This window comes from Haliotis cracherodii, unplaced genomic scaffold (genome assembly GCF_022045235.1).
Source record: "Haliotis cracherodii isolate W230 unplaced genomic scaffold, xgHalCrac1.p SCAF_5, whole genome shotgun sequence".
In the NCBI taxonomy this organism is placed as follows: Eukaryota; Metazoa; Mollusca; class Gastropoda; order Lepetellida; family Haliotidae; genus Haliotis; species Haliotis cracherodii.
The window spans coordinates 47,565,726-47,593,497 of NW_027266308.1; the positions used below are offsets into that span (position 1 = coordinate 47,565,726).

The window sequence follows — 27,772 nt, forward strand, 5'->3', positions numbered from 1 at the left end:
ACTTCTTACGGCAAGCATGGGTTGCTGAAGACCAATTCTCACCCATTCTTCACAGGTCGCTTTCAGTCACTAGTATGCCTGGTCCAGATTACTTCCAGACCACTAGGGAGCAGTTGTACAAAGCGATCTTAGCGCTAAGATCTTATTGTAACTCCTATACCTTAACACAGACTTACAACAGTCATAGTGCAGGGGTTGTTTTCCAGGATAGGAAACACCTGAAGTCACATATAGAAATCGAAACAAAACAAAGACGTATATTTTTCAAACTTTATTATTCAAACCTTTCTTGAATCAAACCAAAAGAGTTTGGTTCCCAGAAAGTGTAGGTTGGGTGCAACACTCCAGCTGACACGAAGGCAAACAATACATAGCACACACACAGATTTCTAACTCGCCGGGGCCACCAGTGGGGAAGACCATCCTCGCAGACATACACTGCCTTTTTGACAAGTCGAGAAGCTACAAAATTTGGCTTTGAAACTGCAAAACAGATCCTTTGTTTTCTAGTGTACAATACAGCCAACTGCCTTCAGCGCCACCGAACAACAACTTGAAAAATGTACAAGATCCAAATATCAAATGACAAGTAACAAAAGACTAGAAATATAAATATATCAACAGTTGTAAAGCAGTCCACGCTAACTTATTGCACATATGAAAAATAGATTTATGATGCAGTCTACTTCGATTTCGGTGTAAAAGAAAAGTATGGATATAAAACGTTTTGATTCAATACTAGAAGCCCGCTAAAAAACAACTAGTAAAGAAAACTATATGGACACGCTATTGCACTTTGCAAATCAACTCTCCACAATAAGTTACTGGTGAATATGCATACACCCTTTAATAAATAGAAATAAATTACATTCAAAAGGCAAGTGCTCAACACTTTAACCTTCCAACACAAGCCATTCTCAGCACCTAGAACTCTATGATGAAGTTGAATATGAGGTTGCTGTACAAACGCACACAACAGTGTTAAGGATGTAAACTGTACACAACTTGGTGTATTTATACTGTACATATTACCAAAAGTATTTACTGGAGAAAACAACATTCCAAACTGACAAACGTTCCCAAACTGCCAATTCACTTTTACACAAACCTCTGAAAATCATCCTAGCAATCAAATGATTTTCAACCAAAGGAGGTTGAACAAGAACGTTTGATTGCCAGAGAATTCACTGTTATCAGTTTCTCTCCAGTCAATAGGAATCACGTATCTCCATCAAATTAGTGTATTTATAAACATTGGATGGACTCACACTGCTGCATACTAGAATATAATGTCATTCACTCACTAACAGAGATGCCAGTTTTAAATAGAGGCGGTAAGAATATCTGGGTCACTTGGGGAATAACATTACTTATTTCCCCCCTATGAATATAGCAATTATCATTAGCATAATTGACAGGATTATCTTATCAAAACATATGATCTTTTACACTCCAAACGTCTGTAAACTTGACAAGATGGTACTACGCTACAGTGCCTGTGATTTTCTCATATCATGCACTACACTGGAAAAAATATTTTTTGACATAGTAAATAACTGGCTTACACATTGTCATATCTACATAATGTGTGGGTTTTTAAGCTAACATGTTCTACATAACTGCGACCATGTGAGTCAAAATATTTTTTGGCCAATAACATTTCTTTGTAATATCTTTTCTTTTATTGTACTGACAGGCACATTTCCCTTTAATGTATGAATGAACATGGGACAAATTATCATCATAATTCAGGTAAAAAGATAATGGTTGGCATCTCTGCACTAACTACATAACAACAGAACAACACTCTTCTAGCACACTGTCTACGCCTCATCGTAATAGTCCGTGGGTTGTGCGTCACCTTCAGTGAAAGGCACAGCACTGAGTAGTTCAAGTGTTATTAGATAACAGCATTGCCATAATCAGTATGTTATTGTCACAAATTGGGTTTATACCTTGTAGCTCTGGTTGTAGTCATAAGGTGCAAATATGTACAATACTCACAGAACAGTTGGTCACACGAACCTTCGGCGCTATCGAGGTCAGACGAGGTCTCTATGTTTACTGTACAAGCTGATCTGCGTTTTTACAGTTGCGTATTAACATCTCAACTTTTATATTACAAAATGTACAAACATTTACAATTTACAAAAGTTCAATTGTCAGTTCAACTGTCATGGTTTATCTTTCAATTACATGTAATGTACACAATACGATGTAGAAAACAGGATTATTTCTTTCGTACACAATGGCAGTTCGTCTTTGCCTATATCGACAAAGTGTTCAATAAATTATTGTACAAGAAACAAAATAATCCACATTCTCTTCATGTGTCTTTGGCACAAGTAATGTTTCTCTCACATTATCAGCCTCAGGAGGGACATTATCACTCCATGTTAATCCTGCTCGCAAGAATATGGAACCAACTCCTTCCATGTAGTCCATATTATCAGCACTAAAGTATCTGGTGCCTTATTCTCAGAACAAAGTATTCTCCTTGAAATTGGCCATTGTGATTGTCTCTTATTGCACAGATATTGACTTCAAGAGTCTGAGATTCACCGACAGTTTTAGTGCGGAGAAACCTCATCCTCGTGTTGTTTGCGGAAACAGTCTCCGACGGGGATGAAGTTCCAGCAGCGTTGTTGGTACAGCTCCCACACATAGGATTCCTGGAAGTGAGACATAAAGGTATAATACAAGTACACTGAAATTACTTTGACATGATAGTCCAATGACTTCACTTTCTTAATAGGACCAGAAAAAAGATTCTGTAGAAAGGAGTCGGCTTATGTATGGGTTACACTTTCATCAAGCTTTTTCTCTTGGTAAAGAATATACATTGTATTGCTTCAGGTGAATGAACAACGCTTGGTTTAACCAACTTTGTTAATGAAAATGGGAAATTTGCAATTAGACATCACTAATCATGATGATTTACCATTTTGATTGTATTTCTCGTTATGCTAGACATATTGTTTTATATGCAGAGATAAAGATTACTGTGTGTATTGCCTTGTAAACTTAGCCGGAAATAGCAATCAGCTGTACACACGTGGTCTCCCTATCTACTGGTGATTACGTTAAAACATACCCAATTATATAAGGTTATTTCATATCTAATGCCATTTCATACTTCAGAGCTAATGCCATTTCATATTTAGAATTATCCACTTAGGGAACAGTGTACTCTAGATTATATCATATTTATGACTGATGACTTATTTCTTATGTTTTGCCAATTTAAAAAAATAAAGTACAGCCTTAAGACTGGTACTGAAAAGGTTGAGTAAGTGAGTGAGTGAGTGAGTTGGGTTTAACGCCGCTTTTAACAATATTACAATTATATCATGGCGTGTCAGCTTGATGTGGGAGGAATGCAGGTCTCAGACTTTTACCACTTCGGTGAAACCCACGAGCATGGGTATGGTGCTGACAAACCTAGAAACATCAGATCAAACCAGGATTCGAACCCACAATTATAGGTTTCTGGTGTGCCCAAAGGACGCAACTCTGCACAACGAATTGCCTCGCCTTAGACGACTGGGCCACCCGTCCCCTCAATGAATAGGTTGACCTTCAAACCACATATCATTTACTCCGCAATTTTACACCGATATTTGAACATATTTGAAAAGATCACTTAAAACCGATGAACCTTGGATTGAGATCCACACATATTTCATACTATTTCTACAACCATAAAGTCTGTACATTGTGTGTGTTTCTCATCTCAAAATATTTTCATAATTTCTTGCTAGGGTATGAATGATATCTCACTCTGGCCCATGAATGTACAAACATCACATTTCAGAACCCAAATCCTTGCTGTATCTCATCTTCTAAGAATGGTCATGACTTTTCATACATTTAATATATATTTTTTTCCTCGTCTTGTAAGCACTCCACTTTTTCCATCTTTTAAGCTTAAAACTGACACAGAAACTGTTGTATGATGAATATATCCAAATGAATATATCAAAATAACCATTCAATAAGCATGTGATGGACAAAGTTCACAATTCATAACTTTCGAGATTAAAATTGTTTCCTTTAGCGCACATTTGTGTATATATAATAGTCTTATTCTAAATCTAAGGTCTGGTTTATTCATTCTAATTTTGTGTAGTTAATTCTGCTGTCCTTCTCAAGCTGTGCATTTAGGGGAGAAAAATTTAACATTATGGATGTCCTAACCCTGCTCGGTTTATCACGGACTGTTGAGATGCTCCCTATGAAAGCTTTAGTATATATACTGTACGTTTGATCATGGACTAATAGGATGTTCCCTATCAAAGCTTGAGTAGTATATATACTGCTGTACGTTTTATCATGGACTAATAGGATGTTCCCTATCAAAGCTTGAGTAGTATATATACTGCTGTACGTTTTATCATGGACTAATAGGATGTTCCCTATCAAAGCTTGAGTAGTATATATACTGCTGTACGTTTTATCATGGACTAATAGGATGTTCCCTATCAAAGCTTGAGTAGTATATATACTGCTGTACGTTTTATCATGGACTAATAGGATGTAACCTATCAAAGCTTGAGTAGTATATCTACTACTGCAACTCACCTGTCCCGTGTATTCTGTGTCCGGTTTATTAATGAGATGCATCAGGAAAAACCTGGGGAGAGACGGACATACAGATTATTGGCGATTCAGCATGTTTGTTTGTCTTCAGTTTACCACCACATTCAACAATACTCCACCTATATCAGATGGCCTGTAAATAACCTGGACCAGACAATCCAGTGATTGATATTACGAGCAGCGGTGTGAGCAGTCAGGGTACGAAGACACTATCAACCAAGTCACTGAGTGTGACCACTCTATCCAGTAACTTGCATCCTACAACCATCAGTCCCCGAGAAGGCAGTCTGCATCCCATACCAATGGGCTGGCCGGCTTGTACAGACTTTATTAGATCACGTACATGCTTGTCACGTCATAACTGAGCCTGTTCACAATGAGTTACCCTACTGAAAGTGTGGGGGCGGCCACATCTTACTGCCTCGCACAATATTTCACTTATAATATATCTGTGTAATCTGTGAATTGTGATGATACTTTTGTTCCATATGTGACAAGCACGATGTACATGATTTTAAAAGGTGAGCGTTCAGTTACACCCTTCTCATGGAGTACCAGCCCATTCACCTCGTAAACATCCATACATCAGACTAATGACTCATGCAACTGATTTATCATCACTTAAGCCAGGCTTTTTTTATTTTTAGAATTACGGATTTTTCAGCCCAAAGTCCAGGGTTGGAGGAGGAAAAAAGAAATGAAAAAAAAAAGCCAGATGCATTTTTTTTAATGCAGAATGCCTCTGGCATACTTTATGAACATATATTATGCTCAAAAGACTGCCATTTGTGACGATAAAGCCCCTTGTAACAATAAAAATTCTACCATTTACAACACAGACAATTGTCAAGGGAGGCTATTCATGTTCGGCTTTGAGATCAACAAAGATCAATTATGTATCTCTTTACTAGTTTACAACGATAAATTCATGTTTTTTATTAAAAGGTGATGATAAAAAATAAAATAACTGACTACGTGGCTATCGGCGGGAAAAAAAATTATGGAAATCTGATTTATTTTTTTCTAATTTTCTAAAAAATTAGAGTCGGTGGGTCCGTAATCCGAAAAATATAAAACGCCTGGCCTTAGGTCAGGGATATAATAATCCGGAAACATCAGACACGTACAGACAAACATTCACTGGGCTGTCCTGGTCATGAAGACAGGAGACATTTTGAGAGACTAATTACTTACATGTAGTTTGCAAAATTGTGTTCATTTTGTACGTGGGTCTCAAACCCATGTGGCACTTTGTCGAAATACTCTTTCCCTATGCCACAGATGAAGCACTTGGACTGAAAGAAAACAGCATAAAAATTACCAAGGGCTGGTACACCAAGTGAATTTCTGACAGCTACTGCTTTATAAACTGGAAAATGTCGGCATCTTCCAGGCGTGGATACACCACTTTGGAAAGACAGGACACATGGTCACAAGTCAACAGGTGACTAATGCCAACAGGCTGTGATTACAAGTGCGTAGTTGTGTTATTATGTTGAAAACATATCCCCAATGGGTTCATTATATACTGAACAAAACAAGTTGGCACAAATATTTTTGGGGAAAAGGAAAATTGTCATGTAATAGTGTGCTCTGTCTTCACTATAAATTATAACTATAGTAATATGAAAGAATCAGATGGTCCTTTATTTCTGTAGAGTAGTATATATAAAGTGATACAGAAACCTATGGAGATGTATATTGCAGTATATAAGTGCTATAAGCAAAGTCTGTAACTACTACATAGTCTGCCCGATTACAAACTACCCTTAACATCTATAATATTCCTTATAATTTTGTTTACATAGTTTTTTTTGTCAATTTCCATGACAACCAGCTACATACCTCCATGTCCTCTTTCACCTGCTCGAGCTGATCTCTCAACTCACCAAAGGCGTCGATGATCAAACCTAAAATTACAAACAATACGTGTAATTCAATGCTCAAAATATGAATCACAAGATTGTATGATCCAGACACAATTACTTACTGGCTGCTGTCATATAGCTGGAATATTGCTGAGTGCAGCGTTTCACAATAAACCATTGCAAACTACACTTGCACTCACATCTGGCTGTATTGCCAACAGCAGTTACCTACCCTGAATGATGGCCAGGAGGATGACAATGACGAAGAAGAAGAAGGTGATGTCAAACAGGATACGGTACACTTCGTACACATCCCCGTCAGCTGCTTCTATCTCGTCACCTGCAGCAACAAACTCCCAGTTAACAACTTCAAATACGCCAGTAAACAAACACACTGACATGACAAATACTACAAATATGCCAACTTGTCATTCTAGTTCACAGGTGTAAACAAACACACGCAATAATAAAATACAATTGCTCCCTCGGGATTAAAGTCAAATGCTAAAGAAGCGTGTATGTTTTCACTCTTAACACCTGTGGTGATATATGCATCTTTGCACAGAAAGGGTTATCTAAGGTGATCATCAACTGTGCTAAAATATCCTGACAATTGACTAGCTAAGATAAAGCTTTAGGCAAAAACAAACATTCCGCCATGTCCTTTTGACATGGTGTATTTTTACACACACATACAACATGGTGACTAACAAGACTACCTACCTATACCACCACCCGCTCGTACACCAGTGTGCAAGTGGAAAACGAAACACTGAAATGAAACAGAACCTTTGTAGTTTCAGGAAGAGTGAATGGCGTCTTATGCCTCACTCAGCAATATCAGAGCTCACAAGAGCTTGCAGATCATTTTTTCCCCCAAATACTGCATCCCCTAGAGTGGGGTGTGCATGATGCTTGGGTGTGCACTTCTGTCTAGTAAATGTGGTTATCAAGCATCAATCCGGTAAACTAGTGGTTGATATTATGAGCAACAACTTGCACAATCAGTCAAGCCACACAAGATGACCATCAAATCTTCATTTAGTCAACTCTTACGCAAGCATGGGATACTTGGGGCTTATTCAGTCTCCAAATCCCATGTTGTTGGATTGTCTGGTAAAGTACTGAGACATATCACTGTCTGTTTGTTTGTTTGTTTAACGCCACACTCAGCAGTATTCCAGCTATATGATAGCAGCCTGTAAATAATCCAGTCTGGACCAGACAATCCACTGATTGACCTATGAGCATCCATCCACATAGTTATGAAACTATGAAATTCATCAACCAATTCAGCAAGCCTGACCACCCGATCCCATCAGTCTGAAGACCAGTTCTCGCCTCTTATAAGAAGCATAGGTTGCTGAAGACCAGTTCTCGCCTCTTATAAGAAGCATAGGTTGCTGAAGACCAGTTCTCGCCTCTTATAAGAAGCATAGGTTGCTGAAGACCAGTTCTCGCCTCTTACAATAAGCATGGGTTGCTGAAGATCAGTTCTATGCCGCATCTTGACAGGTTCACTGTCAGAGATGTATTGGTACGTGATAAAGGATACAAGGATATGTATCTCCTGTCATTAGGTTTCAGGATGTAATACGTAGAGGTTTTTGTCCACCCCTGGCAGAAACTTACAGTCAACATGTCATGGCACTTGTAGTCAATCTGACCGTCTTCATCCTTCACATAGAACTTGCGGAAGAAGTTGAAGGCTATCACGGTGTAGATGTACACGATTACACTCAGCAACATCACTGTCAACACCAGCTGCAACATACAACATCGTCAACAGTCACTTACAGAAACATACAATGTCAACAACAAAACACTGCCTTTTTTCATGTTAATTCTACAAATTTTCACCAAAGAAAATAAAGCAACTGCATTTGATGAAAGAACAGTTAACAGAATGTACAATAACTGTGGCCAGCAACATCAATCCTGAACCACAGTGTCAATACTACAAGCAGAGGTGTACGTCTCTTTTGACCCACAGTGTCAGAATAACGAGCAATGGTGTATGTCTCTTGTGGACCACAGTGTCAATATTACAAGCAATGGTTACCTGTTTCCCGCTGTGTGTGACTGACTGCATGATGGTTCGCAGTGTCAGTATAACAAGCAATGGTTACCTGTTTCCCGTTGTGTGTGACTGACTGCAAGATGGTTCAGAGTGTCAGTATTACAAGCAATGGTTACCTGTTTCCTGTTATGTGTGACTGACTGCAAGATGGTTCGGAGTGTCAGTATTACAAGCAATGGTTACCTGTTTCCCGTTGTGTGTGACTGACTGCAAGATGGTTCAGAGTGTCAGTATTACCAGCAATGGTTACCTGTTTCCCGTTGTGTGTGACTGACTGCAAAATGGTTCGGAGTGTCAGTATTACAAGCAATGGTTACCTGTTTCCCGTTGTGTGTGACTGACTGCAAAATGGTTCAGAGTGTCAGTATTACCAGCAATGGTTACCTGTTTCCCGTTGTGTGTGACTGACTGCAAAATGGTTCGGAGTGTCAGTATTACAAGCAATGGTTACCTGTTTCCCGTTGTGTGTGACTGACTGCATGATGGTTCGCAGTGTCTTGAAGCCGATGGCTACATCCAGCAGATGGGCAGCAAAGAAGAAAAAGTTAAAGTTGCCCATCACTGAGAAGAGGAAGTACCATGCGATGTACAGGAAAGACTGGAACAAAGAACATTGAATTGACAGACAGTTTCCACTTGGTCACCTTCACACTTGTATTTAAAAGGATGACGTCAAATAGAAACAATTATTTCATATATTAAAAAAATAATCATAATTCAAATCTAACATGAATAAAAATATTTAATATTAATAACATTAGTGATGATATATCACTCAAAAAAAGTTCAGGAACACCTGATTCTTTCATATTACTATAGTTAATCTGCTATGCCATGCCATTAGTCATACGAAAGAACCGTCTAATCCTTAACTTCTTTTTAGTGAGTGAGTGAGTTGGGTTTAACGCTGCTTTTAACAGTATTACAGTCATATTGCGGCATGTCAGCTTAATGTGGGAGGAAAGCTGGAAGTGATGCCGGTCTCAGACGTTTACCACTTCGGTGAAACCCACGAGCATGGGTATGGTGCTGACAAACCTAGAAACATAATGGGGGCGAACCGGGATTCGAACCCACAATCATAGGTTTCTGGCGTGCCCAAGGGACGCAACTCTGCACAGCAATCGGTGCCTTAGACGACTGGGCCACCCGTGCCTGTATTTCTTTTTAGTAGTATATATAGATACAACAGACTCTTACATTATCAGTGAAGATGACTCCCCACTTCCAGATCTGATACTGCCAGTCCATTGTCCTCAAACTGAAACAGCATCATTGTAAGAGGGTTACTCGTGCTCACATCCCAATGTTACTGAGTAACCCTGACACCTCCACTGCCATCGTCCTTTACACAGGGAACACATAATACCATATCCTGTATGACCAAAATAACTGCTCAAATACCTTGGAAAATATGGCAACAGATTAATAGCTGAAAAGGATTAAATTAACATTAAAGTTCTATCAATTAGTCAAAAAGTGTGTTTCTCATTTCTGCGCAGTCGAAGTGGTCAGTCAAGAGAAAATTTTAAAATATCAATAAAACAAACATGCCTTTGATTGAGAGTACAACTAATTGTACTCTCAATCAAAGAAAGAATGGGACATTAAAAAAATTCTTCCTATTTTTTGGTGGTACGGCAATTTAGGACTGGTGGAAGTGTGTGAGAACAGTTTCATTTACAGGAAATATCCTTACTGACTGTTGAGTGAAATATGTGAAAAATGCCTGCTCCTCTACACCAGAGGTACTTACAATTGTGGCAGGTATCCTGGCTTATCATCTTTGTCTTCTGCAACAGGTTCTGCCTTGTCCATTCCTAACAAGTTGCTGATCTGCTCATAGTCATACTGCTCTGCGTAACGGGCTCGAACCTGCCAACACAAACCATTATTTGACATCCAGAACATTCCTTAATGGTAATACCACTGTGCCACCATATCAACATATGTTCCTTCAAACTAAGCTTCTGTCATATCTACTTCATTGGACATCGGGAGCTGCTGACCCGTGGCTTATCCACCACTTGTCACTGTGCAGAGTTGTCTCCCCTACTAAGCAGGATCTGCTGATCATGGGTATGTCTCCAAAATTTACCACACTAACTATCTTTGATCTGATCAACGCCGCATTTTAACCTGCTTACATGCTACTGGGGATGTAACGACTCACAGAACATTTTGCTCATCGCAATATTTTGTGCCACAATATGAACATCACATCACAAGGTCATGTATTGATAAAAAACGATACGAGCATATATAAGGGTGACATGCTAGAAAATGTAAAATTTTATTGAAATAAATTAGAATATATTATTTTCTGCTGGTTTTGCAAGAGGTCTCAATCAAGATGTTCACTATCTAAATCAAATCCACCACATTTTTATTGGATTCTACTCATTCCCTGAACTGTCTCCTAGCACAGCAAATATCGAGTTTTTATTTATCTTATCATGCATCGTACCATGACCTTCATATCAAGATATGAATCGTATTGTGACTTTCCTCTCAAAGTATATATCACTTCATGTATATTATTGTGACCACCCTATCAAGATACGTATCAAATCGCGTACCATATCATGACACATATCGTATCGTGATGAAGTGTATTATTACAATCCTCCTCAAACCCATTACAGAGACCCCATATCATATGATCTCTGATTAATCTTAAGGAACCCTCACTCACCTTCTTTTTCACGAACTTATCCCAGTACGACTCCGGGAATGATTGCGTACTGAGCACCAGTTTATCCCAATGACCTTTGACGTCATCATCCCCTGGTTGCTCTGCTATATACAAGCCGTCGAACTCCAGCTGTCTGGCAATCTCCTTCTCCCGTTTGAAAATAACCAAAGGCACTTTGAGGCAGTAGTAGGCCACCAGCATGGAGAACGACACCAGAGTGTGTAATATTGCTATAACACGCAACACTGGTTCCAAATAGGAATAGTCTCCCTCAATCAACATCACTTCCGGAATATCATCGTCATCGGCCCCACCAGCAGCAACATCTGTGTCGTTCCCTGCACCAGCAGCATCACCAGCAAGTAGTTGTGGGGACTTGGACACCTGGAAGGTTCAATGGCAAAGATTTACAGATCTGCTGAATCAAATAAATATCCAACATGTACAGGCCACCCAATTGAAGCACTTCAAAGCCTTTTCAAATCAGTGATCATACTTTTCAAGGCTGATGGTTTGACCCAATGCCTACAACATACTTACTGCAAACTTCTTTCTTTTATTCATGGTCAGAAGGCCTGCACTTGTACATCCAAATACACTATTACAATATTCATGTCCACCAGAGTTTAAATATCATTTCTTGATTAAGTTATGGACTAAAACATCTTTTACCATATGATGGCTGGACCAGACAATTATTATGAGCAATGTGTAACATTGCCGAGGACATACTCTAACCCAGAATTCCCACAGGTCAAGGTAATCCCAGTTAACAAAGCTCCCCATGTGGACCTGGCTGAGACTGTTACAATGGCTTGAGTACTCCTACACAGAAGGAAGAGATACTTCAGTTCACAGCAACTTGCCATTCATGTCTAAATCTGATATCAGAAAATGTACTTACTTTGAAGAAAAGTAAAACAAAGTTGATTGCGAAAGCTAGGGCAAGGGCAATGTACTTGAAGTTGTAAAAGTTCCTGGCAAACAAGCTCTGAAACATACAAAAAACATGCATTTACGATCTGACTTGAGAGGCTTTCAGCCTTTTTATCAGTTTAGAAACAATACCGTTTTCAAGCAATCCTTATACCGTTGTCTAATCTTGTTTGAGAATGGTACAGTCGTGCCTCGTTTATACGGACACTTGCGTCATTTCACAATTCGTCTGTATAAACGAATTTCCGTATACTGAAACCAGCTTCTTACTGGAAGAGTTACTTCCCTTCAATTATGCAACTCATGACAGATGACAGAACAAACAGATACATCCACTCAATCTTTATTCATACACGTTTCAAAAAGTCTGTCATGGAAGTTTGAACTTTACCACATTTTGAGGTTTGAGTTTTAAACAATAATGTGTCACTTGGCTAATTGACTTCTCACGAATCAAAGGATTACCACCAGCGGAAGGATTACCACCAGCGGGAGTGTATTGTCCGGATAAGTGAAACAATTTTGTGTGCATTTCAGTGTTTTGTGTATGAAAATGACCGTCCGGTTCCGGAAACTGAATTTCCATATATAGGGGTAAATTTATATAGTAATTATTTCGTTTTGAATGAAAATCGTCCAGGTACCGAGGTTTCCGGATATCTGAAGTCCGTATAAGCGGGGCACGACTGTATAAGGATCTATAGTGAAACATCGCCTTCACAGTTATTAAAGAAGATGTTATCCATAAATTGTGTCCGCTTTGTCATCCGTCAACATCTAAGTAATGCCTATGATCAATTCAACAATATCAAGTGATAAAAGTGCAGCATATACTGACTGACCTTGTGAATCCCAACTTAAAGATTGGAGACAAAATATCATAGTGTCATCTTTCATGTATACCTGCCTTGCTTGATTCCATAATCACAGACTAATAGTTTTCAGAATGAGGAGTCTTATACTAAACCAGGGGTCCGGAAAATTTAAAATCCCAATCGGACATTTACATTTATGCCACGCCCCCTTCAAACAGCGTGTTTTAGTACGACTTTTTACACACAAATTACAAGTTGTTACGTATTCATAATATGATGAATTATGAATTGTTTCCATTTAAATTGTTTAATTCACCGGACAATTAATAACAAATAATATCATTTTAGATATATATGGAAAACATACGTTTGTTTCTGTTATAATAACGATCTGTCAACGTTGTGAACGGTCTAATTAATATTCATGAGTCTGCTCAAGTGTACGCGTTGTAACATTTGGATCGAGACTATTATCCCATATTTGGTTATCACGTGACCTCACGGGAAAAGGTTTTTTTTAACTAAAGATTATTTAAAAACAAGACACATAATATAATCATAAATCCTAAACTATCGTTGATAGCAATAGTTATTTGAATACTTTTTCATCTCTACTTAATTATTGACCATAAAAAAATTTGATATCGATCGTCACAGAAAGCAAAATGGCGGTCAATCAAGATTCAATATACGACTAGCTACTGAAAACAATAAAATCGGCAAATCCTCATTGTATGTCAACCAAGTGAAAGTCGTTTGCCACGACTTACAAAATGATCATTCAGACTTTGTGGGTTTGTCAGATCCGCTCGACTGATTTGCATCGGTCGACTGGCTGTCGTCACGCTTTCGCTTCTTGTCTGAGGTTACGTATCGTAGCATTGTGAGGATAATGAGGTACATCGATGATGCAAGGTATTTATGTACAGTTGTAAACACATTTTACTCAAATTAACAAGATGTTCTCAGTAATAAATCCTCGATTGATCAGTGTCAACTCAGTTTATTGCCTATTACAGTGATTGACCGATTGGACTATCATTCTAGGTACGATGTATTTACAGCAATCAAAACAAACAAAGCTTGTCAGTGTAGATAATCTTCATTGTGTTACAATTGCAGACAGAAATTGCTTAGTCCTAACTGTTGATCATGTCCGGTCAAAATTTAAGAATGTCCGGACAATACTTTTTAAAATGTCCGGACAGAAAAATTTAAATGTCCGGTAAGCAATATTTTAAACCGGACATTTGAGATTCCCAATCGGACATGTCCGGCGCATATGACGGTTTCCGGACCCCTGTACTAAACACTTGATTTACAGTTTCTTTTTCAAAAATGGTTAGGACAAATAAACATTTACAACAACATTTATTTGATGTCTTTAACAACTGTTAGTAAAGTTATTCCAGTACAGATTTAGTTAGCAGACTTAGCTGGAGACTCGGAAAATGTTCTCACAATTGCAATTTTGTTTCATATTTGTAAACCTAGTGCATTAAAATCCCTGCCGAAGCAAACTGTTGAGTGTTGTATTCACAGGGTTAATGTAACTCACGAGGATGTATTTGGTGTAGTCGAACTCCTGACTCTCTGCTCCTGCCTCCTCCTCTGTGGGACCCTCTTTCTCGCCCCCTTCCATGCTGGGTGGGAGACCGCTGAGGACAAACAGTTGCAGCTTTAGCTTCATGTCAATACTTGGAGGTGAAGTGATGGAACAGGTATCAGAAACTTAGGGTCATTGTGACACATAGTAACATGGTGTCAGATCAATACCAATTACATGGATGGTCACTTAGATATCAGTAACAGTAATGAACACCATCTCCAACCATCTTACATGACAAATAACATTACAGCAAGACCAGATAGGAGGTCGGAATAGGTAAGGGGGATAACTCACTTTGTAGTGTCTGAAAGTTGTGGTATTGTAGGTGGCGCCACGACTGGTTCTGGCTCCTTGTATACAATCACCTCCTCCTCAACCTGCAAACAAAACACAGTTGCAGACAACAAATATGTAAATATAAATCCCAAAGAAGACAGACATATTCTTCATAAAAGTACTGAAAACGTTTTGGCCATTTTTAAAGGAATCTGCAGTATTTGCCCATTACCAGTACCTCCATAGTCTGCATCATTTCCATGGTCTCCTCCTGCATCGTGGCCTCCATTGTTGCTCCTGCTGCTGCCGCAGTGGCCTGCTTCTCTCCCGGCTTCATATTTCTGTAATGAAGATCACAACGGTCATGATATACTTGACGCATATGTATAGGGAGTATCTCTTCACTGTAAGGCCTCACATTATAATTGGAAGCTTAACTGATCAAGATCAACTCACTCTCTTGTCAAAGGTTGACAGACTAGTTACAATATCCAATTCAAATATTCCAGTTATTGGAAACAAAAATTCAACTGTCTAACAAACATATTGACTTGTCATAGCATTCATCATACAGGAGACACTCTCTATGTACTCAACAATTTCAGCAAAACATAGTGAATGTCATGATAGCAACAGTACTCACTGATTGGAGTCCACAGTAGCCATAGCTGGGGCAGCTTGTTTATTGGGCTCCCTCGTGTCGTCCGGCGGTATCCCAGCGGCAGCTAGTGCTAGAGGACCTACAGGGAGGGGTATGGCGTTCTCAGTCTCAGGCTTCTTGCCATCATCCACTGTGCGGTCGCCCATCATCAGGTTGATGAGGAACTTCATCAGTGTCCTGTAGTAACATGAGTTAGTGATCAGTCATAGAGAGTAGGGTAGGGATCCCCTCAGTGTTCTTACCCTATGCTTTCACCATTTCTCTTACCCCATGTTCTTACTCTGGTTGTTTCCTCATAAATGTCTCAGTTCAAGACAAGGACAGTTGAAGTCAAGGTCATGGGTGACATCATAAAGTTTCAGTTCAAGACACGGTCATAGGACACCATTTTAGTTTCAGTTCAAGACAAGGTCATGGGACATCATAAAGTTTCAGTTCAAGACAAGGTCATGGGACATCATAAAGTTTCAGTCCAAGACAAGGTCATGGGGACACCATTAAGTTTCAGTCCAAGACAAGGTCTTCGGGACACCATTAAGTTTCAGTTCTAGACAAGGTCATAGTGGGCACTATTAAATTTCAATTCAAGACAAGGTCATGGGGACACCATTACACAACTCAAGGCATGGTGAACAACACTGCATGTCCTCTGTATTTCACCAAGTGACCATCAACGAGTGGAATTTGCAGTATTCTGACTGACAAAGTGACAAAATACTGACCAGCAGATATGGAAGAAGAGAGTGATCAGCATGAAGGCTGTCTTAAAGCTGAGCTTGATGGAAGCCACAAACAGCTGCCAGTAGGTCATGCTCTTCACCGTCTTGTAGGTCTTCTTCATGTTGGACCAGGTCATGAAGGACAGTAGGGCGCCCAGGGACTCCCGTAGGAAGCGGTATGTCAGGATCACAGGCTCCAACACACTGTGGACAGACAGGCTGGGAAGTTATAGCAACATTTACATCATTCATAGGAAACTTGTATGGAACTCACAGGTTTTCATTCTTGGTCAAATATGTTGATAATTCAATCAGAATTATATGAAGTAGATGTGAGTTTTTCTTACTCAATCTTCATTGAAAAAGGCAGTTAAATCTGCATCTAATACAATCTAGAGCTTCAAGGGCATGTTACATTTAATGGAAAGATATGAAAGTAATATTTCTGTGCAGTTAAATATAATTTCAAAATGTCTAAAGTGGATTTCAAATGCATTCCCTTCAAGATATCACTTGGCTGTGTGTATCAACCAAATCTGAAACATATTCTGACAAGAATGAAAACCTGCTACCGGTACACATTCCATGTGCACTATATTTATAATAACAAAATGATGAAAAATATATAACAGCAGCTAAGCTAAAAACTATTTTATTATTTTGAACTCTTTCAAATTAGTAGCAGTAGCAAAGCGATGAAGATGGATGTTTTAATTTTAATCAACTTTGTAAAATGTCACTTGTTTATGATATGATCTTCCATATGCAGAAGCAGGCAATCTCAGCATGTGAAAGTAATATTGAAAATATAAACATCCATTCAAACAAAAGTTTCTATGCAATATATCAAAGATCATAATCTTGAGAATGTTATTCACTACAATAGAAAAATCCTCATTTTGATTTTTAAAATGTACAAAACAAAGACATTTTTTATTATTTAATTTATTTATCATTATGAGTGACTAACACAATGAAGAACTTACAATGGTTAGTTACCAGGAAACATCATTGTAACACATGTTAGTTGTTAGGCAAATAACATGTGAAATGTTAAATGTGTTCTTTTTCTATAGTTAGTTTCCAGCAATATTCCAGCTATATCACAGTGGCTGATAAATAATTGAGGCTGACCTTGGCAAATCAGTGGTTGATAGCATAAGTAACAATCCCAATATATCAGGGCATGATGACACCGTCAAATCACACACTGTAGCCACCCAATCGACATTTAGTCAACTCACACAATATGTATGGCTTAACAGGGGCCACACCTGCCCTGGAATCCCCTAGGGGAATTCTTTTGCATATAAGGTATGGTCTGCATTAGATGAATAATCAACACTCAGTGTGTGTACACTACTTCCCTCCATCACCCAGGGATACGATGCTATATGCAATTCAAATTAGCCTTCCTTCATACAAGGCTGCAGCACAATTGCAAGTGAAATTTTACTGTTTGTGTGACTTAAGCCATTATCATGACATCATGCAATTGTTGTTGCAGCTGATTCTGAGGCAGGAATTCACTGGCCATTCTGAACATGCATCCATAGGTCATTATGCAAAATCATAGAGAAGTTATTTATTAACCATAAAATGAAAAATGAAAAATCACATGCATCCGTTCATTCCAAAGTAAATCAACATATTCGAGTGATTTCTCCATTGAAATTGAGCGCTCATTGGAACCATAGTGATTGATTTGTTGGTTAAAAGCAGCCACGACACTGCAGTGCATATCCAATATACATGATCACAGATGATGGTGGACCATGGTGCATACAACCCTGGAAAGTATTGATGATTAGATATTGTGTTGGTTAAGGAGAGAAGGTCATAGAGCACCTGCACACTATTGTCATTCAAACGTACACATGCACAGCATCAGTGCACCATGAGAGAACAAGTGACTAGCAAGTCACATGACAATGGCCACATGTAAATACACCACAAGCTTCATATAAAACATCTTCCCAAGGCAAGGGAGTTAACTGATTTTAAAAGTCCAGTTTCCACCCTTGCCGAACTAGGCTGGAATTCCTGGGCTCGACCATAGCACCACCAGTGGTAATTACGAGTTATGTTCCTTCTAAGCCTCTCCTATGGTGCAATCAGATTCCACCTCTCGTATCACTTGCATTTGTTTCAAACAAAATGGTGCCGCCCAAACAAAACAATCTGATTGATAATCAAGATCTATATTGTGATAAAACGGGTCTTACATAGCAAAGCGTATCAAATCAAGCATCAATCTGCACAACATTTTACAAACCGGATTTCAATTTCGGTGCGCGATTTTGATTGGACTATGCATAGACTCTTTAGCCCAGCCAAAATGTAACTCCATAATACCAGCCTAGTTCGGCAAGGGTGGAAACTGGACTTTTATATTCAGTTTACTCTCTTGCCTCAGAAAGATGCATATAAAATGTCATATAGAAAACAGAGAGAGGCTGTGTATTCTGGATGTTTTCATGCTACAGTTGGCACCATATATATCTTTTGTTTGATTTTGTTACACTCAGCAATATTCCAGCTATATGATGGTGGTCTGTAAATAATCAAGTCTGGACCAGACAAACCAGTGATTGATATCATGAGCATTGATCTACACAACAGGGATACAATGACATGCATTAACCAAGTCAGCGAGCCTGACCATCCGATCCCATTAGTCGCCTCTTATGACAAGCATAGTTGCCTTTCACAGCAAGCATAGGTTCACAAGACCTATACTACCCTGGATCTTCATGGGTGCCATATATCTTTTAAGATCTTGAGATAGTGAATACACTTCAACATTATTGAGAATTCATTCCATTTTTTTGTTAATTATACATCCCCCAATAAGAAAATCTTTGAACGTGGGTTAAAAATATGTGTTAGTATTTTGTTAATGCTGAGAAAATAAATGATAATCCACACCCTTTCTTTTTCTTAGGCCGTTGCTCTTCACTGAAAATTGAAGGCACAAATGACAACAAAATGCAAAGCGTTCACACACACACACCTACAACCAAATCATGCCTAAACAAAAAATATTCACACTAAACTAACAGCAATACAATAATAATTCAAATGAAATATTATTTGACAGTAGTATCTCACGCCATTCAAAATGATAACCTAAGCTAACAATCACAATGATACTGTTGTTATTTTCAGTGATGATTATTTCGCTTCATTATTCACACCATCTAAATATGAATGGTTGACAGATCAAAACTATCCAGATAGTTAATTGTTACATTTTGTATGTTAACACACACATCTACAAATGTGGCATACGATTAAGTCGATGATACTAGAAAAGCTCAATGACAATACCTAAACAATAATATACCACATAAAATAAATAATAAACTATAAGTGACGTCACCATCTCCATCTCTCAACAGTAACATGGAATAGCTTTGATTCATTAATGTGATTGACTGCATGCCTATTTCTAGTATAGAAACTTTGAGTCCGACTCCAACCTTAGCACTAGTGGCAATGGGGCCAAATGCCATAACTCCATTACCTTATTTATCTCAGATTTAAGAACTCTCTTCCCTTGATATTGAGTTGCAAAATCCACAACACAAAGATCACTTTGTGGAGGGAGGCCTTCACTAAAAGCTACTACTGGGATCACAATATTTGGTGCTTGTTATATGACAATCGTGGGATACTGAGCCCTGTTTGTGGCCTGGAGTCCGTCTTGGTACAGAGTCTGTTACTTACCCTCCCTCCCCTGAGATGCCAGCACCACTCCTCATGGCCGCCAGTCTCTGCTCCTCGGCACTGATGCTGGTGGCGTGTTGCATCTGATACAGACACAGATATACAGTCAGTCACAGTCCCATTGACCCAAACTTCAGCTGAAGACAAGATTCTAAACTCTACCTCAATCTGTGACCGAGTCTCTCTCTGTGATCGAGTCTCACCTCTCGATCTAAGCTGGTTCTGCATTTCAAAGATGGTGAACTCTGATCTTTAAGTGGGACATTAGAAGCTGTAGGATCAACATTTATCACCATTTGTTGATGTTTTTGTTAATCTCTGTGTATATGTAATCTTAGCTTCATAACCATGTTCACCTAGTTGTTGATCACTTGCTTGATAGAGGTACCAGAATCTATACCAAAACGTTGAAAGAGTAAAGAAGTTGAAATCCACAAGTCAACTCTGCCTTTCCCCAGATTTACCAATACAGCTTTACACCACCCACCTCAAAGATGGTGTCTTCACAGAAGTTGACAAAGCTCTCCAGCTTCTCCTTGTCGCCTCCCTCATTAACCACACTGTGCAGGAAGGACCGCTTCGACTCCTACAACACAAAACATACATTTAACACAATCTTTCATATCGTTTCAAAGAACTACTGTGTAAGGTGAGGTGAGGTGAAATTGGGTTTAACGTCGCGTCCAAGATTATTGCACTTATATAGCGACGTGACTACTGTGTAAGGGCCATGTCTGAAACAAATACATTACAGCATTATCCGAGCAACAGAAGAAACAACATTACGACTAATGTGGTACATCATAATTTATTCAATTTTTTAAACAAGTATCCAAATATTTCGTTGTAATTCAAAGGACAGAGCCAAAAGTATTTACTAATCCCAAATTCAAACATTTCGTTTGTTTGTTTGTTGTTTAATGCCACACTCGGCATTATTTCACTTATCTGACAGCAATCTGTAAATAACAGTCTGAACCAGACAATCCAGTGATTGACATCATGAGCATCAATCTACACAATTGGGTATGATGACATGCATCAACTAAGCCAGCAAGTCTGACGACCCAATCTTGTTGATCGCCTCTCATGACATGCATGGGTTGCTGAAGGCCAATTCTAACCTGTCTGCACCTGTCTTTCACTAATAGATATTATTTACAGCAATCGGCAATAAGTATCAGCTAAGAATTGTTATGAACGTGTATGTCGATAATCCCCCACAGCCAATGAGAAGTGATCCATCACCAGATCGTCAACACAACAATTTTCAGTCTCATGTGATCAGGGGACCCAGTGAATGCACCTAGTTATCTGAAAATATTTGTGAGCTAAAGTGTGAAATGATGATAAATAAAAACTTTTAAAAAGTCACCTATTTATCCAGTCTACCTCAGGCCATTATATTTTATATGCCTGACCACATATTCAACTAAAGTCTGATGTCTGAAGAGGGGGCAAAAATGTGTTTGACATGTTAGCAAAAAAGAAACAAAAAGTCTTATTTTTCCATTTTTGATAGAAATAGGATCAGCTGATTTGTGATTCAACAAATACAAAACTAATGGACCAATGAGAGTCAACTGTACATGTATGTCTTGTAAAAAGGCCTGTTTGTCTGAGCCGTACCTTGATCTGGGGCTTCTCCCACTGGTCGATATGTGACTGCTTGATCTCGAAGTACACTCTCTCTATCCTGTTGGCGCTGCCCATGATCTCAATCCTGCCCAGGTAGGGTGTGAAGTAGTCTAGCACACTGCGCGCCTTCTCCAGCATACGCTCCAGTCTGGAGGGGGAAACATTCCGCCACAATCAACATCTTACTGCATCCCACATTCAACATCTTACAGCAACCCACATTCAACACCTTACAGCATCCCACATTCAACATCTTACAGCATCCCACATTCAACATCTTACAGCATCCCACATTCAACATCTTACAGCAACCCACATTCAACACCTCACAGCATCCCACATTCAACATCTTACAGCATCCCACATTCAACATCTTACAGCATCCCACATTCAACATCTTACAGCATCCCACATTCAACATCTTACAGCAACCCACATTCAACATCTTACAGCATCCCACATTCAACATCTTACAGCAACCCACATTCAAAGCAAGGCTTAGTCAGGTATGCCTCCATACTGTTCAAGTGTATTTGGTTTCACACCACTTCATAAAGTATTTCAGTAACATTACTGCGTGTCAGATTGATATGGTGGGTAGCCCCAATTGTTGCAACTCGCAGACTCTTGGTAAAACCCATGAGCACAGGAATGGCTCTGACAAACCAAGAATCATGATCAGGGTGAATCTGGGATTCAAACCCACACCCATAGGTTTCTGGCCTAAGAAGCACAACTCTGCCCAGCAAATTGTAGGAATTAAGACAATTGGGCCACTACTGGCATTTATCTCATAAAAACAAATGCTAAATATACAAAATAACAATGAATAAGAAAAGGCATTGCAAGCTCTAAAGCAGTGGTAATGATCTATGTTGATCTCATTGACCTGTGTCCATCCAGTACTGACCTGGGTTCATTGGGCATGTGTTCGGACAAGTTGGTGAGCAGGACAGCCATGGTGAAGCCGATGTCCTTGGCGGGGTTGTGGAACCTGTCTGTGAATTCATGGAAGTCCACCTTGCCATCATGGTTGGCGTCAACGCACATCATGATGTACTCGATCTCCTCCCTGGCAATAGACACATTCAAAATAACTTTCCTGCGAGCTCAACTGCAATGTACCAATAACTAAAAGGGCTCTGGTTTGGAGAGAGACCATCCTTTAATAAACTTTCAGCATTGCAAGCTCACAAATATAAATGAAGAATGTATTATCATGCAGCTGAATTATACAATAATGAACACATATACAGCCACGTACTTAACAGACGGTTCATAGTATATTTTCATCCTGACTTTAAGCAATAGATCAGCCTGCAATAATAAACAGTTATTTGACATGAGTACATACAAGTTAGAGTCTACTTGAATGTTGAAAAGCATGCAAACATAAAACCCTGTAGTATGTACAAATATATAACACAATAACTGGTCACACTATTAGCTCAAAACCAAACAATATATATCAGCCAGGAGAGTATAATGTGATTCAGCTCAAAACCATTTTTGTTTCATGCATTGCACAGACTCAACTTCCATGGGTATTTCGGTGATTCTGTCTGAAAACACACAACTTGTTCTGCTAGGGCTCAAAGGTATTAAACGGATTTCCAAACTATCAGAAAAAGGAAAACATTTTCAGGTAAGGCGCCACACATTATAGATTGGGTAACATGAGTTTGACAACCAGTTAACAGTTAACAACCCTGTCATATAATGGCAGGGGGCATCAAGAAAGAGCATGACATACTGTACCAATGTAAGGAATACACCTCAGTTATCCAGTTAATCATACCCTGATTCTATTATCATATGTACCCCGGACCTGTTTACCACAGTAACATGTAAGCATCTCTGTCTCTCCTATCACAACTTAGCACAGAATTTCTCTTGCTCATGAGAGTATTATGATTGGATGGCTATTTTTAACATTTGAGTCATTCACTCAGTGAGATCGACAAAACAAAACGATGGTAGAGAATGAGTCCAGGGTCCATAATGGAGTATAATACACTAGATAAACAAGGATGGAGGGGAATCAAACTCGGGTTTATGTCATGATGAACCTATGCTTTAACCACTGAGCTACCCGATCACCATTGTATACACAAAAGGAACAACTGGGGAGTGAGGCATACAAGCTCATTCCATCCATGCATTCACCTTATCCTCATTGAGCAAAATGTCTACATGATTTGTTTTTTGTTTATTAAAACCAAATTCAACAATACTCCAGCTCTATCATAGTGGGCTGTAACTAATAGAGTCTGGACTTGGACCCCATTCCACAATGCGATCTTAGCGCTACGTTGATCCTAGCCAATGAAAACAGCATTATCCAAAGAACATGTTAAAACTGGGTAGCATGTTAAGCTTCACCACATCAATATGCACAGCTCTGCACCTGCTGCAACAACAACCTGCATCATCAGTAGAAACATTGTTGCAAACTGGGTAATGTGCACCTGGAAACAATATAAGCACCCATGCTTCATTCCATATATCTCGAAGTTCCATGAACCCTTTGGAAATATCAACCATGACATTGATTTCATTTTCAAAATGTCCACAAGACAACTGAGTTGGTACAAGACAGTGCCCTGCATCATGTTACAAAGAAGCCAAGGATGAAGACGAAAGGGTTGTCACGGAAACAGTCACAAATATGTCATCAGATCATCCATTTCATTTTATGTATTAAATGTGAGTATGTCACTTTGAACACAAAAATAAATGTGTTCGATCATAAAATTACAAAATAATATGATTTTCGGAAATGGATATTTTCTAATGAAATACATTACAATGTTGCTTAACATTTTTCCAGGTGTGTGTATATATACATATACAGGTTGAAACTCAAAGCAAACATAGGAAACATCGGTCATGTCGATCATGATCCCTTGACAGGTTGAGTCAATCTAAATGTTTTTCACAAGGTTCTAGACTAGTGAATGAGGGTGAGGTAATAAAACATCAGGGATAATATAACATCAGGGATAATATAACATCACTCGTGAAACCCCACACTCATGCTGACTTACTCCGAGTAGAACTTTTGGGACTCAAGAGCCCGTCGGAATTCTTTATGTGATATCCAACCATCATTGTTGGTATCAAACTCCTATAGACAAAAACACACACATGGTACTGCAGAAATCAATATAATATTCTCCCCCCGACCAGCCACAGTGTAGCAAGTGGAGTCAGTAGTCAGCAGCAGAACCAACACCATGGATCGATACATAGAAATACATCACCTTATTCCCATTATGAAATGAAGAGACACCACTAAATGGAGGATGGAGGAGAGAATTTTGTTAGCAGACAGAATACTATTTTTGGTCAAGACATATTTTTTTCTCTGAAGGGAGAAGCTAAACAACTTTGAGGGAATAAAAAAACATTTTTTTTCCAGGTTTCCAATTATTTTTTGGGTAACAGAAGACAATTCTTGTTTCAAGCATATTTCATATTTTGAAACAAGTTATTTTTAAAACACACACCACAGCTTCCCAGAATATCAAAACGCACTATTCTACCATTTCATAGCAGGGTTTCACACTTTCTGGGAGTCAAACCCAGACCTCCAGTTGGTTGAGTTAACCCTGAAGCTACCCACTGCCCTAAGAACTGTTACACAGTATGCATTGCATGGTGGATGGTTGAGTGTTAAGACTTGTCCCTGCTGTAGGCTACTTCTACACTTGCTGCAACTGTGGCTGGTCTGCGGGGTAACTTCATGTTACAAGGAGTACCAACCGTGTGTATGCTTTCTGACTGTCCAGGGCTTTCCGAAACTCTTTGGCAGATATGTACCCATCATGATTTGTATCAAATTCCTTCATGTTGCATTAAATAAAGTATTTATGTTACATTAAATAAAGTATACATCATAAAACAAAAATATTTTCAAAGGCATGTTTATGAAAACATGATCTCATACATTATACATTACATCTGAAATATTTACTTCTTAAAAAAAAGCATGTTTATTAACATCTGAAATTTTAAAAATAAATTACATGTATGTCAAAATTTGCAGTAAAAAAAACAATTACTAAAATACTAGAAAAAGAGAAATCTTTGGTATGCATCAAATGTTTCTTTAATGAGGTGATATTTGTGACATAATTATGTAACAGTTTTTCCTAGTGCCATGGTGCTTTGTAACATGTCCACCATGGTTAGGTATGAGATGGATGTTCTCACCAAGAATGCTTCAGAAGTGGTCAGGTCCTTCATCTTGAGGAATATGTCGAAGAACTTGAGGATCATCTGTGGAAAACAGATGACAGTACATTAGTGACTTGTGTCACCAAGACAAACACAAACCTGACACTGGGTGAGTGAGTGAGTGAGTTGGGTTTAACGCCACCTTTAACAGTATTCCAGTTATATCACGGCGTGTCAGCTAAATGTGGGAGGAAAGCCTGAAGTGATGCAGGTCTCAGACGTTTACCACTTCGGTGAAACCCACGAGCACGGGTATGGTGCTGACAAACCTAGAAACATAATCGGGGCGAACCGGGATTCGAACCCACAATCATAGGTTTCTGGCGTGCTAAAGGGACGCAACTCTGCACAGCGAATCGTGGCGCCTTAGACGACTGGGCCACCCTTGCCCCCCACAAACCTGACACTGACCCGTGACAAGCAATGTGCCACTAAAGTGAGTCATGACACTCACCTCCACATTACTGGACGACTCCACCAGAGTGTCAACCATCTGTTTTCCAATTGGTCCATTCATCACATTGCCTGGAATAAAGGAACAAAGAAATATTGTCAATCTGTGACATCCTAAGACATCCAGCACAGACTATCTTTACATAAGTAAGTGAATGTTGCTTAACATTGCAGTCAGCAATATCCCAGCTATATCCCAGCAGCCTGTAAATACCCAAGTCTGGCAAGCCAGTGACCAGCAAGACTAACAATCCACACCATTTGGGCATGATGACATGCAATCAACCAAGTCACAGAGCCACCTGATCCCAATATAATGGCCCCACTATACTAGGCCCTCTCATACCCCCACTATACCAGCCCCTCCCACTCCCCAACTATACCAGCCCCTCTCGTTCCCCCACCATACCAGCCCCTCCCACTCCCCAACTATACCAGCCCCTCTCATACCCCCACTATACCAGCCCCTCCCACTCCCCAACTATACCAGCCCCTCCCACTCCCCAACTATACCAGCCCCTCTCAAACCCCCACTATACCAGCCCCTCCCACTCCCCCACTGTACCAGCCCCTCATACCCCCACTATACCAGCCCCTCCCACTCCCAAACTATACCAGCCCCTCTCATACCCCCACTATACCAGCCCCTCCCACTCCCCAACTATACCAGCCCCTCTCATACCAGCCCCTCCCACTCCCAAACTATACCAGCCCCTCTCATACCCCCACTATACCAGCCCATCCCATTCCCCAACTATACCAGCCCCTCTCATACCCCCACTATACCAGCCCCTCCCACTCCCCAACTATACCAGCCCCTCTCATACCCCTACAATACCAGCCCCTCCCACTCCCCAACTATACCAGCCCCTCTCATTCCCCCACTGTACCAGCCCCTCCCACTCCCCAACTATACCAGCCCCTCTCATACCCCCACTATACCAGCCCCTCCCACTCCCAAACTATACCAGCCCCTCTCATTCCCCCACTGTACCAGCCCCTCCCACTCCCCAACTATACCAGCCCCTCTCATTCCCCCACTGTACCAGGCCCTCTCACTCCCCAACTGTACCAGACCCTCCCACTCCACCACTATAACAGACCCTCCCACTACACCACTATAACAGACCCTCCCACTTCCACCACTATAACAGGCCCTCCCACTCCACCACTATAACAGGCCCTCCCACTCCCCCACTATAACAGACCCTCCCACTCCACCACTATAACAGGCCCTCCCACTACACCACTATAACAGACCCTCCCACTCCCCCACTATAACAGGCCCTTCCACTCCACCACTATAACAGGCCCTTCCACTCCACCACTATAACAGGCCCTTCCACTCCACCACTATAACAGGCCCTTCCACTCCACCACTATAACAGGCCCTCTCACTCCCCAACTGTACCAGACCCTCCCACTCCACCACTATAACAGGCCCTCCCACTCCCC

General features: G+C 39.8%; 1 protein-coding gene across 1 annotated transcript in view; it reads right to left on the reverse strand.

The window, feature by feature from the left end:
* Positions 1–284: 284 nt before the first annotated feature.
* Positions 285–27,772, reverse strand: part of LOC139443967 (ryanodine receptor-like) — a 203,752-nt gene continuing 176,264 nt past the window's right edge. Inside the window, exons 100-124 of the mRNA XM_071224857.1 lie at positions 26,319–26,389; positions 25,841–25,906; positions 24,673–24,752; positions 22,536–22,697; positions 21,617–21,773; positions 20,475–20,573; positions 19,988–20,070; positions 19,187–19,216; positions 16,262–16,462; positions 15,522–15,716; positions 15,117–15,219; positions 14,897–14,979; positions 14,552–14,651; positions 12,147–12,233; positions 11,243–11,626; positions 10,304–10,422; positions 9,748–9,808; positions 8,999–9,145; positions 8,100–8,231; positions 7,191–7,239; positions 6,700–6,807; positions 6,445–6,509; positions 5,794–5,894; positions 4,582–4,633; positions 285–2,672 (exon numbers count right to left, since the gene is read on the reverse strand). Coding sequence (XP_071080958.1) covers positions 2,571–2,672; positions 4,582–4,633; positions 5,794–5,894; positions 6,445–6,509; positions 6,700–6,807; positions 7,191–7,239; positions 8,100–8,231; positions 8,999–9,145; positions 9,748–9,808; positions 10,304–10,422; positions 11,243–11,626; positions 12,147–12,233; positions 14,552–14,651; positions 14,897–14,979; positions 15,117–15,219; positions 15,522–15,716; positions 16,262–16,462; positions 19,187–19,216; positions 19,988–20,070; positions 20,475–20,573; positions 21,617–21,773; positions 22,536–22,697; positions 24,673–24,752; positions 25,841–25,906; positions 26,319–26,389 — 2,837 coding nt within the window. The 3' untranslated portion in view covers positions 285–2,570. The remainder of the gene's footprint in view (positions 2,673–4,581; positions 4,634–5,793; positions 5,895–6,444; positions 6,510–6,699; positions 6,808–7,190; positions 7,240–8,099; positions 8,232–8,998; positions 9,146–9,747; positions 9,809–10,303; positions 10,423–11,242; positions 11,627–12,146; positions 12,234–14,551; positions 14,652–14,896; positions 14,980–15,116; positions 15,220–15,521; positions 15,717–16,261; positions 16,463–19,186; positions 19,217–19,987; positions 20,071–20,474; positions 20,574–21,616; positions 21,774–22,535; positions 22,698–24,672; positions 24,753–25,840; positions 25,907–26,318; positions 26,390–27,772) is intronic.